This window comes from Erythrolamprus reginae, chromosome 2, assembly GCF_031021105.1.
Source record: "Erythrolamprus reginae isolate rEryReg1 chromosome 2, rEryReg1.hap1, whole genome shotgun sequence".
Lineage (NCBI taxonomy): Eukaryota > Metazoa > Chordata > Lepidosauria > Squamata > Dipsadidae > Erythrolamprus > Erythrolamprus reginae.
In genome coordinates, this window is record NC_091951.1 from 344,501,231 (window position 1) to 344,518,151 (window position 16,921).

General features: G+C 43.7%; 1 protein-coding gene across 2 annotated transcripts in view; it reads left to right on the plus strand.

Moving 5' to 3' along the window:
- The window catches only part of ZBTB7C (zinc finger and BTB domain containing 7C), a 143,222-nt gene extending 126,729 nt beyond the window's left edge, over nucleotides 1-16,493 (plus strand). For both annotated transcript variants that reach the window (XM_070743598.1, XM_070743597.1), the window contains exons 2-4: nucleotides 3,530-4,708; nucleotides 12,473-13,131; nucleotides 16,134-16,493. In XM_070743598.1, coding sequence (XP_070599699.1) covers nucleotides 3,546-4,708; nucleotides 12,473-13,103 — 1,794 coding nt within the window. In that variant the 5' untranslated portion in view covers nucleotides 3,530-3,545 and the 3' untranslated portion in view covers nucleotides 13,104-13,131; nucleotides 16,134-16,493. The remainder of the gene's footprint in view (nucleotides 1-3,529; nucleotides 4,709-12,472; nucleotides 13,132-16,133) is intronic.
- The last annotated feature ends 428 nt before the right edge of the window (nucleotides 16,494-16,921 follow it).

The window sequence follows — 16,921 nt, forward strand, 5'->3', positions numbered from 1 at the left end:
TGGCCTATAAAACCCTTCATGGCATCGGACCAGAATATCTCCGGGACCGCCTTCTGCCGCACGAATCCCAGCGATCAGTTAGGTCCCACAGAGTTGGCCTTCTCCGGGTCCCGTCGACTAAACGATGTCATCTGGCGGGACCCAGGGGAAGAGCCTTCTCTGTGGCGGCCCTGACCCTCTGGAACCAGCTCCCCCCGGAGATTAGGATTGCTCCCACCCTCCTTGCCTTTCGCAAACTTTTTAAAATCCACCTCTGTTGTCAGGCACGGGGGAACTGAGATAGCTTCCCCAGGCCTATATTGTTTATGTATGGTATGTCGTGTGCATGTTTTTTAAAATTATGGGTTTTTAGTTTTAATTATTAGATTTGTATTGTATATTGTTTTTCTATTACTGCTCTGAGCCACCCCGAGTCTACGGAGAGGGGCAGCATACAAATTTAATAAATAAATAAATAAATAAATAAATAAATAAATAAATAAATAAATAAATAAATGTTCTATTCCTATATCTTCTCTTCTATTCTTTCTTAGATATATTTTACTATGAGTATCTCCTTTATAACCTTCATCATGTATTTTACTATGTGTATACCCACTAAAACCCTCATTGTGTATTGGACAAAATCAATAATAAATCAATCAATCAATAAATAAATAAATAAATAAATAAATAATCGGATGAGGTCAACAGTGGATAGTCTTAAGGGTAAGGTTTTGGGGGTTAGGTGATGATACCTCAAAATCTGGTAGTGAGTTCCAGGCATTAACTAATTAAAGTTATATATCATGCAGCCGAGTTTGCTTTAAGTTTGTATCTGTTGTGTGGTCATGTCCTTTTGTGGTTGTGCTACCTTGGTGATTCGTGTATTTCTTCATCTTCCCTCTTCTCTCATCTTAAATGTGATGATTTAAGATCGATGGATGGAGGGAGGGAATCCAGGAATTGCAGCCCATGATTCGGGGCAGCTGGGTGTGTTGCTGGGTTCCAGGCTGTGCTAAATTTGTGGGGAATAAGTTGGATGAAGTCTTCTCTATTTAGAATAGAATAGAATTCTTTATTGGCCAAGTGTGATTGGACACACAAGAAATTTGTCTTTCGTGTGTATGCATTCAGTGTACCTAAAAGAAAATACAGTGGTACCTCTATCTAAGAATGCCTCTACTTACGAACTTTTCTAGATAAGAACCGGGTATTCAAGATTTTTTTGCCTCTTCTCAAGAATCATTTTCTACAAACCCGAGCCTCCAAAACTGTAACCCGAAAAGGCAGGGAGAAGCTTCCGTGAGGCCTCTCTAGGAATCTCTAGGAATCTCCTGGGAGGAAACAGGGTTGGAAAGGTGGGGAGAAGCCTCCGTGGGGCCTCTCTAGGAATCTCTAGGAATCTCCTGGGAGGATACAGGGCTGGAAAGGTGGGGAGAAGCTTCCGTGGGGCATCTCTAGGAATCTCCTGGGAGGATACAGGGCTGGAAAGGTGGGGAGAAGCCTCCGTGGGGCCTCTCTAGGAATCTCTAGGAATCTCCTGAGAGGAAACAGGGCCGGAAAAGGCAGGGAGAAGCTTCCGTGAGGCCTCTCTAGGAATCTCTAGGAATTTCCTGGGAGGAAACAGGGTTGGAAAGGTGGGGAGAAGCCTCCGTGGGGCCTCTCTAGGAATCTCTAGGAATCTCCTGGGAGGATACAGGGCTGGAAAGGTGGGGAGAAGCCTCCGTGGGGCCTCTCTAGGAATCTCTAGGAATCTCCTGAGAGGAAACAGGGCCGGAAAAGGCAGGGAGAAGCTTCCGTGAGGCCTCTCTAGGAATCTCTAGGAATCTCCTGGGAGGAAACAGGGTTGGAAAGGTGGGGAGAAGCCTCCGTGGGGCCTCTCTAGGAATCTCTAGGAATCTCCTGAGAGGAAACAGGGCCGGAAAAGGCAGGGAGAAGCTTCCGTGAGGCCTCTCTAGGAATCTCTAGGAATCTCCTGGGAGGAAACAGGGTTGGAAAGGTGGGGAGAAGCCTCTGTGGGGCCTCTCTAGGAATCTCCTGGGAGGGCCTCCACCCTCCCTGTGGTTTCCCCAATCTCACACATTATATGCTTTTACATTGATTCCTATGGGAAAAATTGCTTCTTCTTACAAACTTTTCTACTTAAGAATCTAGTCACGGAACGAATTAAGTTCGTAAGTAGAGGTACCACTGTATACATTTGTGAAGAGTCATGGGGTACAACATTTAATGAGTGTCATAGGGGTCAAATAAGCAATCAGGAAACAATATTATTAAAAATCTTAAGAATACAAGCAACAAGTTACAGTCATACAGTCATAAGTGGGAGGAAATAAGTGATAGGAATAATGAGAAAAAACTCATAGTAATAATAGTGCAGACTTAGTAAATAGTTTGACAGTGTTGAGAGAATTATTTGTTTAGCAGAGTGATGGCGTTTGGGTAAAAACTGTTCTTGTGTCTAGTTGTCTTGGTATGCAGTGCTCTATAGTGACGTTTTGAGGGTAGGAGTTTATGTCCAGGATAAATATTTTCCCCACCCTCTTTTTGACTCGTGCAGTATACAGGTCCTCAATGGAAGGCAAATTGGCAGCAAGTGTTTTTTTCTGCAGTTCTGATTCTCCCCTGAAGTCTGTGTCGGTCCTGTTGGGTTGCAGAACCAAACCAGACAGTTATAGAGATGAAGATGACAGACTCAATGATTCTTCTGTAGAATTGGATCAACAGCTCCTTGGGCAGTTTGAGCTTCTTGAGTTGGTGTAGAAAGAACATTCTTTGTTGTGCTTTTTTGATGATGTTTTTGATGTCAGGTGACCATTTTAGGTCTTGAGATTTACATTGTTGGGAGAGGTTCTTCCATTAGCAAAGCAGTAGCTCTTTTTTTAAAAAAATGTCTAAAAGTAACAGCAATAGCACTTAGACTTATATGCCACTTCACAGTGCTTTAAAGCCCTCTCTAAGCGGTTTACAGAGTCGGCATATTGTCTCCAACAATCTGGGTCCTCATTTTATCAGAAGGATGAAAAGCGGAATATTCATTTATTTATTTATTTTTAATTAATTAATTAATTAATTAGATTTGTATGCCGCCCCTCTCCGTGGACTCGGGGCGGCTCACAACACAATAAAACAATTCATAACAAGTCTAATAATATACAATTTAAAATTTAAAATAGTTAAAAAAAACCATTTTTAAGCAGACATACCTACAAACATACCATACATAAATTATATAGGCCCGGGGGAAATATCTCAATTCCCCCATGCCTGACGACAAAGGTGGGTTTTGAGAAGTTTATGAAAGGCAAGGAGGGTAGGGGCAGTTCTAATCTCTGGGGGGAGCTGGTTCCAGAGAGTCGGGGCCGCCACAGAGAAGGCTCTTCCCTTGGGGCCCGCCAACTGACATTAAAGTAAATCTTGAGCCGATCAAGATCGAACTGCTGACAGTCGGCAGAGTTAGCCTGCAATACTGCATTCTAACCACGACGCCACCCTAGTAAACTAAGGGAACTTGACCTAATGTCTCTGTTTTTGTATCTCTTTCTAGGGTACCGCAGGAGAATATGGCCAATGGCATTGAGGACCTCATTGGGATCCCCTTCCCAAACCACAGCAGCGAAGTCCTCTGTGGCCTCAACAAGCAGCGGAACGATGGCCTCCTTTGCGACGTGATTCTCCTGGTGCAGGATCAGGAATACCGAACCCACAAGTCCGTGCTGGCCGCTTGCAGCCAGTATTTTAAAAAACTCTTCACGACGGGCACTTTAGCGGACCAGCCCTACATATACGAGATCGACTTCGTCAAGCCCGAAGCGCTTTCGGCCATCCTTGAGTTTGCCTACACCTCAACTCTGACCATCACGGCGGCGAACGTCAAGCACATCCTCAACGCGGCCAAGATGCTGGAGATCCCGTGTGTGATTAATGTCTGCCTCGAAATTATACAGCCCGGGGAAGCGGGGGAAGGCAAGAAGGAGGAGGAAGAAGAAGAGGAGGAGGAGGAAGAGGAAGAAGAGGAGGAGGAGGAGGAAGACGAGGCAGGTGACTTCACCAACCGGAATCTATTGGACACTCAAGATCTCAGCTGTCACCAAAGTCCTGCTAAGCCGGACCTACCTGAGGAACCCTTCCAGGAGACCGCTGACGTCTTCTCCACCCGTTTTCCATCCGGCACCTCCAATGGCTCCCTTGGTGTCATCCGAGACTTCTCCATTGAATCCCTCTTAAGGGAGAACCTCTATCCTAAAGTGACCCTTCCAGAACGCAGGCCGGTCCTGTCGCCCTTCATGCCTGAGCTCTTCCCCCATCTATGGAACGGAGATTTCGGCCCCTTTGCCCAAGTAGAGGAGCAGCAGGTGGACAATACCCCCTTGGACCTGGTGATCAAAAAGCAAAAGATCAAGGAAGAGGAGAAGGAGGAGCCACTTCCCACCGGCTTCCCCAACAACCTCTTCAAGGACGTGTTCGCCAACCCTGCCGCCGCTCCCTTCGGGCACATCAAGGCTGAAAACGATTACAGCGCCTACCTGAACTTCCTGAGCAACGCCCACTTTGGCCGAGTCTTCCCTCGCTGGCCGGAAGAAAGGAAGATCAAACCCAAAGCTTCCCAGCAGTGCCCCATTTGCAACAAAATCATCATGGGGGCAGGGAAGCTCCCGCGGCACATGAGGACCCACACGGGGGAGAAGCCGTATATGTGCAACATCTGCGAAGTCCGATTCACCAGGTCGGCATAGGTTTGAAATTATGGCAAATGTGGATGGATGGATGGATGGAGGGATGGAAGGAGGAAGGGAGGACGGAAAATTTTGTTGATGGACAGATGATTGGACGGGGGGTTGGATGAGTGGATAATGGATGGATGGAAGGTAGATGGATGATTGGTTGATGGACGGATGATTGGATGGATAGGTTGGTGGGTGGGTAGGTGGATGATGGATGGGTGATTGGTTGATGGACGATGATTGGGTGGATAGGTGGGTGGGTGGGTAGGTGGATGATGGACGGGTGATTGGTTGATGGATGGATGGAGGATGGCTGGCTGGTTAGATGATGAGTGGATGGAAGGTGAATGGATGATTGGTCGATGGATAGCATTGGCATTTATTATTATTTATTTTATTATTTATTAGACTTGTATGCTGCCCCTCTCCGAAGACCCAGGGCGGCTCACAAATTACAGTACAAAAACAATATGTATACAAATCTAATAGTTAAAACTATAATCTAAAATCCCATTACATTAAAAAGGCCAACTCTGTGGGACCTAATCGGCCGCTGGGATTTGTGGGGCGGAAGGCGGTCCCGTAAGTAACTGGTCCGATAGGAGAGGGAGAAATGATAGATAGTGAGATAGACAGACAGACAGACAGACAGGCAGATAGAAATGGATGATAAAGGAAGGAAGGAAGGAAAGAAAGAAATGGAAAATAGATAGATAGATAGATAGATAGATAGATAGATAGATAGATAGATAGATAGATAGATAGATAGATAGATAGATAGATAGATAGATGAACGGGTCCAAAGACTGGCTACAAGAATGGTGGAAGGTCTTAAGCATAAAAGTTATCAGGAAAGACTTCATGAACTCAATCTGTATAGTCTGGAGGACAGAAGGAAAAGGGGGGACATGATCGAAACATTTAAATATGTTAAAGGGTTAAATAAGGTCCAGGAGGGAAGTGTTTTTAATAGGAAAGTGAACATAAGAACAAGGGGACGCAATCTGAAGTTAGTTGGGGGAAAGATCAAAAGCAACATGAGAAAATATTATTTTACTGAAAGAGTAGTAGATCCTTGGAACAAACTTCCAGCAGACGTGGTAGATAAATCCACAGTAACTGAATTTAAACATGCCTGGGATAAACATATATCCATCCTAAGATAAAATACAGAAAATAGTATAAGGGCAGACTAGATGGACCATGAGGTCTTTTTCTGCCGTCAGACTTCTATGTTTCTATGTTTCTGTGATGATAGATAGATAGATGATAGATAGATAGATGAGAGAGAGATGATAGATAGACAGGCAGGCAGACAGATAAAAGATAGATAGATAGATAGATAGATAGATAGATAGATAGATAGATAGATAGATTGATAGATAGATAGATAGATAGATAGATAGATAGATAGATAGATACATACATACATACATACATACATACATACATACATACATACATACATACATAAATACATACATACATACATGAGAGAGATATATATAATAGATAGACCGATAGAAAGAAAGAAATGGATGAAGTAGATAGATAGATAGATAGATAGATAGATAGATAGATAGATAGATAGATAGATAGATTAATTTAATAGAATGAACCTTGTAAAATAGTCCTTGACTTATAACCATTCGTTCAAAGTTACAGCGACCCTGGGGGGGAAAAGTGACTTATGGCTGATTTTCAAGCTTACGACTTTGCAGCATCCCTGTTCTCCTTTTTTCCAGAGATTCCTTGCATGGAAGAGGAGACAATTGTCCCTCTCTGTCCTTCTGTAAGGCCACCAGCATAGCTGATCGGGTTCTTTCAGGAAATGTCCATTACGTGGCAGGACCTCCTATGTAGACGTTCCAAGCACTGCGTAACATCCCTGGCTTAAAAGGACACTCCATTGGTGCTTCAGCAAATAAGGCTTGAGTTTCTTTTGGGGCTGAGCTCCTGGTGACCTCATGGAATCTCCAGGAAGGTTGTGGGCCAATAATGCAGATGTGGCTTTCCATCGGCCTCCTTCAGGATGTTTATTTTAACTTCCCAGCTGAGTCCACAGCCTGCATGGTCTTGAGAAGGAACCATTTTCGGCTGTAGGGCTTCCACACAATCTTCGGTTGCCCTGCTCGGCTGATCTCCAGGGTGTCAAAACAGGGTCTCCTCGGGTTGGGATTTCGAGGAAAGATGGGATGGAAATCCCTGAGCTTGTGGACTAGACCAGGGACTAGACCAGTGATGGCGAACCTGTTGCACGGATGCCACAGGTGGCACGTGGAGCCATATCTGTTGGCACACGAGTTGTTGCCCTAGCTCAGCTCCAATGTGCATGTGTGTGCCGGCCAGCTGATTTTTGGCTCCCACAGATGTTGTGGTTAGCTCTGGCCCAAGGACTGTGGATGTGGGGGAGACATCCACATGCTGCAGGCCTGTTTTGCCCCGGTGGAATCTGCTGATGAAGGCTCCTCTGACCAAGAAGACATGAGTGACAGGGAGGAGGAGAGTGGGGCAGACAGCTCAGAAGGAGATCAATTATCTAGCTCCTCCTTGGATTCGGAACAAGAGTTAATGATACAGCCACGCATGCGGAGAGCGATGCATAGGCAACAACAACTGAGAGATTATTATCAAAGAAAATGAGGCCACCTGTGGTTGGGTGGGGCTGTGGTAATTAGTGAGGCTGCTATAAATAGCAGCCTGTGGGTTTGGCCATTGTGGAGGATTATCTGATCGTTGTGTTTCATGACTGCCTTGCTGACTTTGACCTTTGTGTGCTGATTTTTCCCCACTTTGAAACTAACCCAGAGCAAAGTGTGTTTCACTTTGTGAAAGAAGAAGGACTGTGAATTGCCTCACAGCTGCAAGCTAAGTATCACAGAACTGATAAGGGACTTGTACAAATTTCCAGTTTGTTTGGAGACGAGTGCTCTTTGCTATACCAAAAGAGGGCTTCCTTTAAGTGAATTTTCCTTATAAAGAACATTGTTTTGAATTTTCAAACGTGTGTGTGTCTGAAATTTGTACCTATGAATTTTTGGGAGGGTTCTACCAGAGAGCCCGACAGAACGACAGATGCTCTGGGAGGGCGTTTTTGGCTTCCAGAGAGCTTCTGGGGGGGGGGGCGTTTTTACCCTTCCCCAGCTCCCAGGAAGCCTTTGGAACCTGGGGGAGGGCGAAAAACGAGCCTACTGGGCCCACCAGAAGTTGGGAAACAGGCTGTTTGCGGTCTCCAGGAGGCGGGGGAAGCTGTTTTCACCCTCCCCAGGCATTGGATTATGGGTGTGGGCACTTGCACATGCGCAGCAGCACATTCGTGCTCTTTTGGCACCTGAGGAAATAATGGTTCACCATCACTGGACTAGACTAACAATGGAGAATATTTGTAGGTCAACAGGAGGGGCCCGGGGGTTCTCTGTGAACTTGCTTGTTTTCTTACAGAGATTTCATTACCAAACTAGCTAACATCATCATTTGCTGTGAATGGAATGGAATAAGGATAGGACAGAATAAGAAATCATGATAGGAACAGAATAGAATAGAATAGAATAGAATAGAGACCTCACCTACAAAAGATACTGACAAAATTGAACGGGTCCAAAGACAGGCTACAAGAATGGTGGAAGGTCTTAAGCATAAACGTATCAGGAAAGACTTAATGAACTCAACCTGTATAGTCTGGAGGACAGAAGGAAAAGGGGGGACATGATCGAAACATTTAAATATTTCAAAGGGTTAAATAAGGTCCAGGAGGGAAGTGCTTTTAATAGGAAAGTGAACAGAAGAACAAGGGGACACAATTTGAAGTTAGTTGGGGGAAAGATCAAAAGCAACGTGAGAAAATATTATTTTACTGAAAAAGTAGTAGATCCTTGGAACAAACTTCCAGCAGACGTGGTTGGTAAATCCACAGTAACTGAATTTAAACATGCCTGGGATCAACATATATCCATTGTAAGATAAAATACAGGAAATAGTATAAGGGCAGACTAGATGGACCATGAGGTCTTTTTCTGCCGTCAGTCTTCTATGTTTCTATGTTTCTAATTTTATTGGCCAAGTGTGATTGGACACACAAGGAATTTGTCTTGGGTGCATATGCTCTCATTCTACATAAAAGAAAAAGATACATTTCCATGAAGCCTCCAGAGTGCAAAAAAAAACCCAGCACAATGAGAAAACCGGAAGTCAATTTTTCCAAAATTCTGGTTTGCCTGCTTTTTCACCATTCCAGGCTTCAATGAACCATGTGCACTTGAGCGGGGGGGGGGGGGGGGCGGGGGGGGGGCGGTGGAGGGGGTTGTGTGAATGCACAGGGGGGGGGGAGGGAATGGGTGCATCCCATCACTGTGCTAGGATGTTGTGATAGCATCAAAGCAATCTAACAGCTTTGGAATCAAGTTCTTGCTTTTGGGACCAGCTCCTTTGGCTATGTGGGCTTAGGCTGCCATCTGCTGGCCAAGGGGCTGACTCCTCCTTCATTCTCCAATGCACTTGGCAAGGAGAGTCCAAAGTGGGGTTATTCTCTAGTCTGATTGGTAGGGACTGAGTTTAATTTACATATTAGGCAAGTACCGTCCCCTAGCCCTCCAGTCTGAAAAACTCAGTCACAGTAAAGGGACTCTGAGTTTTCGCTCTCTAAATTTAATGTTTATTGATGTTTGTAGGTGAGATATAAAATCTTTAATACCTTCCTTTTCTGTTTCCTTCCCAGCCTGTTTGGTAGATAAAAGATGAACAGAGTTAGAAATAGAACCTTGTAGGTCAGTGATGGCCAAACTTTCTCCATGGTGGGTGGAGCTCACCTCCAAGAATAGGATGAATGGGGGAATTTCCCAAGAGTGAAAAACAATTCTGGGAAAGATCAGAAGCAACCTGAGAAAATATTATTTGACGGAAAGAGTAGTAGATGCTTGGAACAAACTTCCAGCAGATGTAGTTAGTAAATCCACAGGAACTGAATTTAAACATGCCTGGGATAAACATAGATCCATCCTAAGATAAAATACAGGAAATAGTATAAGGACAGACTAGATGGACCATGAGGTCTTTTTCTGCTGTTAATCTTCTATGTTTCTAGCAATTAATCAAAGGAACAATTTGCCTCCAGAAGTTGTGGATGCTCCAACACTGGAAGTTTTAAAGAAGAGACCGGACAACCATTTGTCTGAAATGCTATTCGGTTTAGCTATTGCACCTGCTCTATAGTGCAGTCAGGTGGTAGGGAAAGCAAGTAGGATGCTTGGCTGCATAGCTAGAGGTATAACAAGCAGGAAGAGGGAGATTGTGATCCCGCTATATAGAGCGCTGGTGAGACCACATTTGGAATACTGTGTCCAGTTCTGGACACCTCACCTACAAAGAGATATTGACAAAATTGAACGGGTCCAAAGATAGGCTACAAGAATGGTGGAAAGTCTTAAGCATAAAACATATCAGGAAAGACTTAATGAACTCAATCTGTATAGTCTGGAGGACAGAAGGAAAAGGGGGGGACATGATCGAAACATTTAAATATGTTAAAGGGTTAAATAAGGTGCAGGAGGGAAGTGTTTTTAATAGGAAAGTGAACACAAGAACAAGGGGACACAATCTGAAGTTAGTTGGGGGAAAGATCAAAAGCAATGTGAGAAAATATTATTTGACTGAAAGAGTAGTAGATCCTTGGAACAAACTTCCAGCAGACGTGGTTGGTAAATCCACAGTAACTGAATTTAAACATGCCTGGGATAAACATATATCCATCCTAAGATAAAATACAGAAAATAGTATAAGGGCAGACTAGATGGATCATGAGGTCTTTTTCTGCCGTCCGTCTTCTATGTTTCTATTCTATTCTACTCTACTCTAATCTACTCTACTCTATTTTCTAATTATGTTTTCTAATTCATTGGATGCGAGGCCACCAGAAGATCTCACAGATGTTGGCTAGGCTGAGAAATTCTTTTTTTAAAAAAAGATATTTAGCAAGAAACCATCAGTAAACCAGGTAAACTACATCTACATCCAGGAAATGCTAGCAGTAATGCTCAAGTCAAAGGAGATTTTCGTCCTTAAGAACCTTACCTGCTTTAAGATTTGTGAACTTTAATTCCCAGAATTCCCTAGCCATTAGGGCAGGCTGGAGAATTCTGGGAGTTGAAGTCCACACATCTGAAAGTGGCCAAAACATTGTATAGAAAGGAAAGGTGATTTTATGAGTTGCGGTGGCACAATGGTTAGGATGTGGTACTGCAGGCTACTTAGATCTGAGCTTCAGGGCCGCCGTGGAAACAAGGAAGAACCACCCTGCGGTGCCTCTGCCAGTGAAAATGGTGGCCGTTTTCACTGGCAGAGGTTTGCAGGATGCTGTTGCAGCTGAAAACAGAACTCACAAGTGTTGCGTGGGGCCCTCCCAGGCTCTGTTTTTGCTGGCAGAGGGTTGCAGGATGCCGTCGCAGCTGAAAACAGAGATCACGAGAATTGCGTGCTGCACTCACAGGCTCTGTTTTCGCTGAGATCCTTTGGCACTGTGCCCAGTGTGCCAAGGACCACACACAATAAAACATTATTATTATTATTAGAAACATAGAAACATAGAAGACTGACGGCAGAAAAAGACCTCATAGTCCATCTAGTCTGCCCTTATACTATTTCCTGTATTTCATCTTACAATGGATATATGTTTATCCCAGGCATGTTTAAATTCAGTTCCTGTGGATTTACCAACCACGTCTGCTAGAAGTTTGTTCCAAGGATCTATCACTCTTTCAGTGAAATAATATTTTCTCACGTTGCTTTTGATTTTTCCCCCAACTAACTTCAGATTGTGTCCCCTTGTTCTTGTGTTCACTTTCCTATTAAAAACACTTCCCTCCTGAACCTTATTTAACCCTTTAACATATTTAAATGTTTCGATCATGTCTCCCCTTTTCCTTCTGTCCTCCAGACTATACAGATTGAGTTCATTCAGTCTTTCCTGATACGTTTTATGCTTAAGACCTTCCACCATTCTTGTAACCCGTCTTTGGACCCGTTCAATTATGTCAATATCTTTTTGTAGATGAGGTCTCCAGAACTGAACACAGTATTCCAAATGTGGTCTCATCAGCGCTCTATATAACGGGATCACAATCTCCCTCTTCCTGCTTGTTATATGTCTAGCTATGCAGCCAAGCATCCTACTTGCTTTTCCTACTGCCCGACCACACTGCTCACCCATTTTGAGACTGTCAGAAATCACTACCCCTAAATCCTTCTCTTCTGAAGTATTTGCTAACACAGAACTGCCAATGCAATACTCAGATTGAGGATTCCTTTTCCCCAAGTACATTATTTTACATTTGGAAACATTGAACTGCAGTTTCCATTGCTTTGACCATTTATCTAGTAAAGCTAAATCATTTACCATATTACAGACGCCTCCAGGAATATCAACCATATTGCACACTTTAGAGTCATCGGCAAATAGGCAAACCTTCCCTACCAAACCTTCCCCTATGTCACTCACAAACATATTAAAAAGAATAGGACCCAGAACAGACCCTTGTGGCACACCGCTTGTAACCTGTCTCTGCTCAGAATAATAATAATAATAATAATAATAATAATAATAATTATTATTATTATTATTATTATTATTATTATCGTCATCATCATCGTTATTGTTGTTGTTGTTATCATTATCATCATTATCATTATTGTCGTTGTTTTGTTGTTGTTGTTGTTGTTATTATTATTATTATTACTATTATTATTAAGTTAACCCTTGCTTCTACTTTGGGCAGGCAAGACAAGCTGAAGATCCACATGCGGAAGCACACGGGGGAACGGCCGTACCTCTGCATTCACTGCAGCGCCCGCTTCGTCCACAACTACGACCTGAAGAACCACATGAGGATCCACACCGGCATCCGCCCCTACCAGTGCAAGTTCTGCTACAAGAGCTTCACCCGCTCGGATCACCTGCACCGCCACATCAAGCGCCAGAGCTGCCGGATCTCACGGCCCAGGAGAGGACGCAAGTCAGTCCCCTGGAGAACGGCCAGCCTCCTCTTCGCCCCCACCGGACAACCGGATGACAAAAGCTTCCTGGTGCCCCCGACTTTGGAAGACATGAGCGGCCACTTGGGAGGCCCCGGGCTCTGCCTTCCGGGCCCCAGCCCCTTCATGGAAGCGGCCAAGAACGGCTTAAGCCTGCAGGAGCTGGAGAGCCAGTTGGAGGAAACCCAGATGAAGCTCTTTGGGAGGACACACCTGGACCTCGAACGGAATGGGGGCCTCTTCGCCTTCGCCCTGAGCCACGGCGAGGGCCTCGCGGCACGGCCGTATTTCTCTCTCCCAGATCCTTGGGGCTCGGGGTTCAATGGACTGGCCGCCCTCAACCCCCTGGTCTCTCTCTCGGAAGCTAGCAACTGAGTTGCCTTCTCTTCAAGGGATGGGTCGGGTAGGTACGACGGCCGCCCTCTCATGCTTAACTTTGCTAGGAGAAGGTCTTGAGCATAAAACGTATCAGGAAAGACTTCATGGACTCAATCTGTATAGTCTGGAGGACAGAAGGAAAAGGGGGGACATGATCGAAACATTTAAATATGTTAAAGGGTTAAATAAGGTCCAGGAGGGAAGTGGTTTCAATAGGAAAGTGAACACAAGAACAAGGGGACACAATCTGAAGTCAGTTGGGGGAAAGATCAAAAGCAACATGAGAAAATATTATTTCACTGAAAGAGTAGTAGATCCTTGGAACAAACTTCCAGCAGACATGGTTGGTAAATCCACAGTAACTGAATTTAAACATGCCTGGGATAAACATATATCCATCCTAAGATAAAATACATAAAATCGTATAAGGGCAGACTAGATCGACCATGAGGTCTTTTTCTGCCGTCAGACTTCTATGTTTCTATTAACTACCTTTATTTATTATTATTTATTTATTCAATTTTTATGCCGCCCTTCTCCTTAGACTCAGGGCGGCTTACAACATGTTAGCAGTAGCACTTTTTAACAGAGCTAGGCTATTGCTCCCACAATCTGGGTTCTCATTTCACCCACCTCAGAAGGATGGAAGGCTGAGTCAACCTTGAGCCGGTGATGAGATTTGAACCGCTGACCTTCAGATCTACAGTCAGCTTCAGTGGCCTGCAGTACAGCACTCTACCTGCTGCACCACCCCGGCTCTTTAAAAGACTGTTTACCAATTTACTTGAGGTTTTTAAAGAAGAGATTGGAGAGCCATCTGTCTGAAAAGGTATACACGGCTCCAGCTTTGGCAGAGGGTTAGATCGGAAGACCTCTAAGGGTCCCTCCCAACCAGTGATGGGCTACCAAAATTTTTATTACCGTGCTGTGGACGTGGCTTATGCATTTTGTTTCAACATCTTTCAGTGCAAATTGGATGCTCTGGGATGGAGCTCCATATTTTGCTACCAGAACTGCATTCCTGACCGTTCCCGTAGGAGCCCATCACTGCTTCCAACTCTGTTATTCTGTAAACCAGACAAATGAACTCAGAACTTCCTCAACTTATACCCATTTGTTCAGTGAGCGTTCAAAGTTGCAACGACACTAAAAAAAAGAAAGAAAAGACTTACAACACACTTAATTGTAACTGGCATGTACTGTGAGGCCCTCAAAGAAATCGAATTTGATCGAGCATCATGTTCTATCTATGGCATTTAACAGTCCGGTTTGGAAGCATTACTGCTTCGGACAGGAAGGCGGTGCAGAAAGTGATGAGGATAGGAGAGAAGATCATTGGGACTTCTTTCTGTGGGGGTCATGGCACATAAGTGATGCTTGAACAGGGTCTTCAGTATTATCTGGGACCACCCGGTACAGGCCACACTGCGCACTGGTAGTAAAATGGGAGCTAGATTGATTGATTGATTGATTTGATTTGATTTGTATGCCGCCCCTCTCCGCAGACTCGGGGCGGCTAACAACAGTGATAAAAAACAGCATGCAACAATCCAATACTAAACAATTAAAAAAAACCTTATTATAAAACCAAACATACATACAAACATACCATGCGTAAATTGTAAGGCCTAGGGGGAAAGAATATCTCAGTTCCCCCATGCCTGACGGCAGAGTTGGGTTTTAAGAAGCTTACGAAAGGCAAGGAGATTTAGTCCCAGTTTCGTTCTATAGCATCCAGTTCGACCCCCCCTGCCTTAGACGCATTACTTTGTAATCCCTTGAGATTTTAATTAAGTTTTAGGGTGGGTTGATTTTGATAGATGGGGTTCTTTATTATCATTTTTGAACGTTAGCTGCTCAGAGCCTTTGGACACGATCCGGGGTGGTGCAGTGGTTATTATTGTTGTTGTTATTATTATTATTATTATCATTATTTATTAGATTTGTATGCCGCCCCTCTCCGCAGACTTGGGGCAGCTCACAGCAGTGATAAAACAATATATAACAGCAAATCTAATATTAAAGTCTAAAATAACAATTTTACATTAAAAGCCTAAAAAACCCATTATATAAAACGCATACACACAAACATACCATACATAAAACTGCATAGGCAAGGGGAGATGTCTTAGTTCCCCCATGCCTGACGGCGGAGGTGGGTTTTAAGAAGTTTACGAAAGGCAAGGAGGGTGGGGGCAGTCCTAATCTCTGGGGGGAGCTGGTTCCAGAGGGTCGGGGCCGCCACAGAGAAGGCTCTTCCCCTGGGTCCCGCCAGCCGACATTGTTTAGTCGACGGGACCCGGAGAAGGCCAACTCTGTGGGACCTAACTGGCCGCTGGGATTCGTGTGGCAGAAGGTGGTCTCGTAGATATTCTGTTTATTTATTTATTTATTATTTAGATTTGTATGCCGCCCCTCTCCGCAGACTGTTGTTGTTGTTGTTGTTGTTGTTATTTATTAGATTTCTATGGTGCCCTTCTAAGAATAGGGGCAGCTTAGTTAGTTAGTTAGTTAGTTAGTTAGTTAGTTACAAGTAGTTAATCATTCAGCCAGTCAATTTCTCTCTTGAACCAAAAACTGGAACAATAGTTAGTTAGTTAGTTTTTTCGTTCGTTCGTTCGTTAGTTACCTGTAGTCAGTCAGTCAATCAATCAATTTCTGTCTTGAATAATAAACTGTAACAATATTTAGTCAGTCAGTTAGTCAGTTAGTTAGAACCAGGATGGTGTAGTGGTTAGAGTGCAGCACTGAAGGCTACTTCAGCTAGCTGCTAGCTGTAGTTCAGCAGTTCAAATCTCACCACCAGCTCAAGGTTGACTCCGCCTTCCATCCTTCCAAGGTGGGTCAAATGAGGACCCAGATTGTTGGGGGCAAGAGGCTGATTCTGTAAACTGCTTAGAGTGGGCTGTAAAACCACTAAGAAGCGGTACGTAAGTCTAAATGCTATTGTTATTGCTACGTAGCTAACAAATACAAATCGGAGGAAATGATTCTTAAAGAGATCTTTGTTTTTCTTCTCTCTACCAGGACTGCATTGGTTCCTAATCAAGAAGGAAGGACATATTTCTTTTTTCCTTTATAAAAGGACGATCTTGAAAATTAAGCTCCCTTCTGAACTTTTTTCAAAGCACCCCAAAAAGACCATCGCTTCTTTGCACCGACAAAGGCAGGGAAGAAAAAACAAGCAACTTCAGACTTCATTTTTTTCTTGGTTTCTTATTATCTTTCCGGGTGACTGTTTCACATCTGATTTTTTTTTTTTACTTTTTTTACCGCCCACCCTTTTTTCAAGTTGCTTATCCAACCCCGGAGTCCTTGTAAAAAATATCCAAAGATTCTAAAGACTGTAAAATCCGCAAGAACTGGATGCAAAAAAGAAAAGAAAAATTACCCCTGTGCTTTTAATTTCCATTTTTGTTACATTTCCTGAATGATGGAATGTGGGGTGGGGGTGTGGTAGCAAGGGCGGGAAAACCTTTGGAAATTTTTCTATTTATAACTATTTTTATGTGATTGATTTATGTAAAGTTTAAAAAAAAAAAGACATCAGACAGATCTGCCTTCGATAATCAAGGGACAATCTTCCTTAACTTGGCCTGAAGTTCTACATCACATGGGGGCCCCCACAAACTTGGCAACTTTTAAAGACTTGTGGACTTCAACTCCCAGAATTCTATGCTGGCTGGAGAATTCTGGGAGTTGAAGTCCACAAGTCTTAAAAATTGCCAAAGTTTGAAGACCCTTTGTTCTAGGTTTTGTATTTCTAACAAGGCAAGTAAATACACTTTCTGTATTTATTGAGCAGTATTAACTGA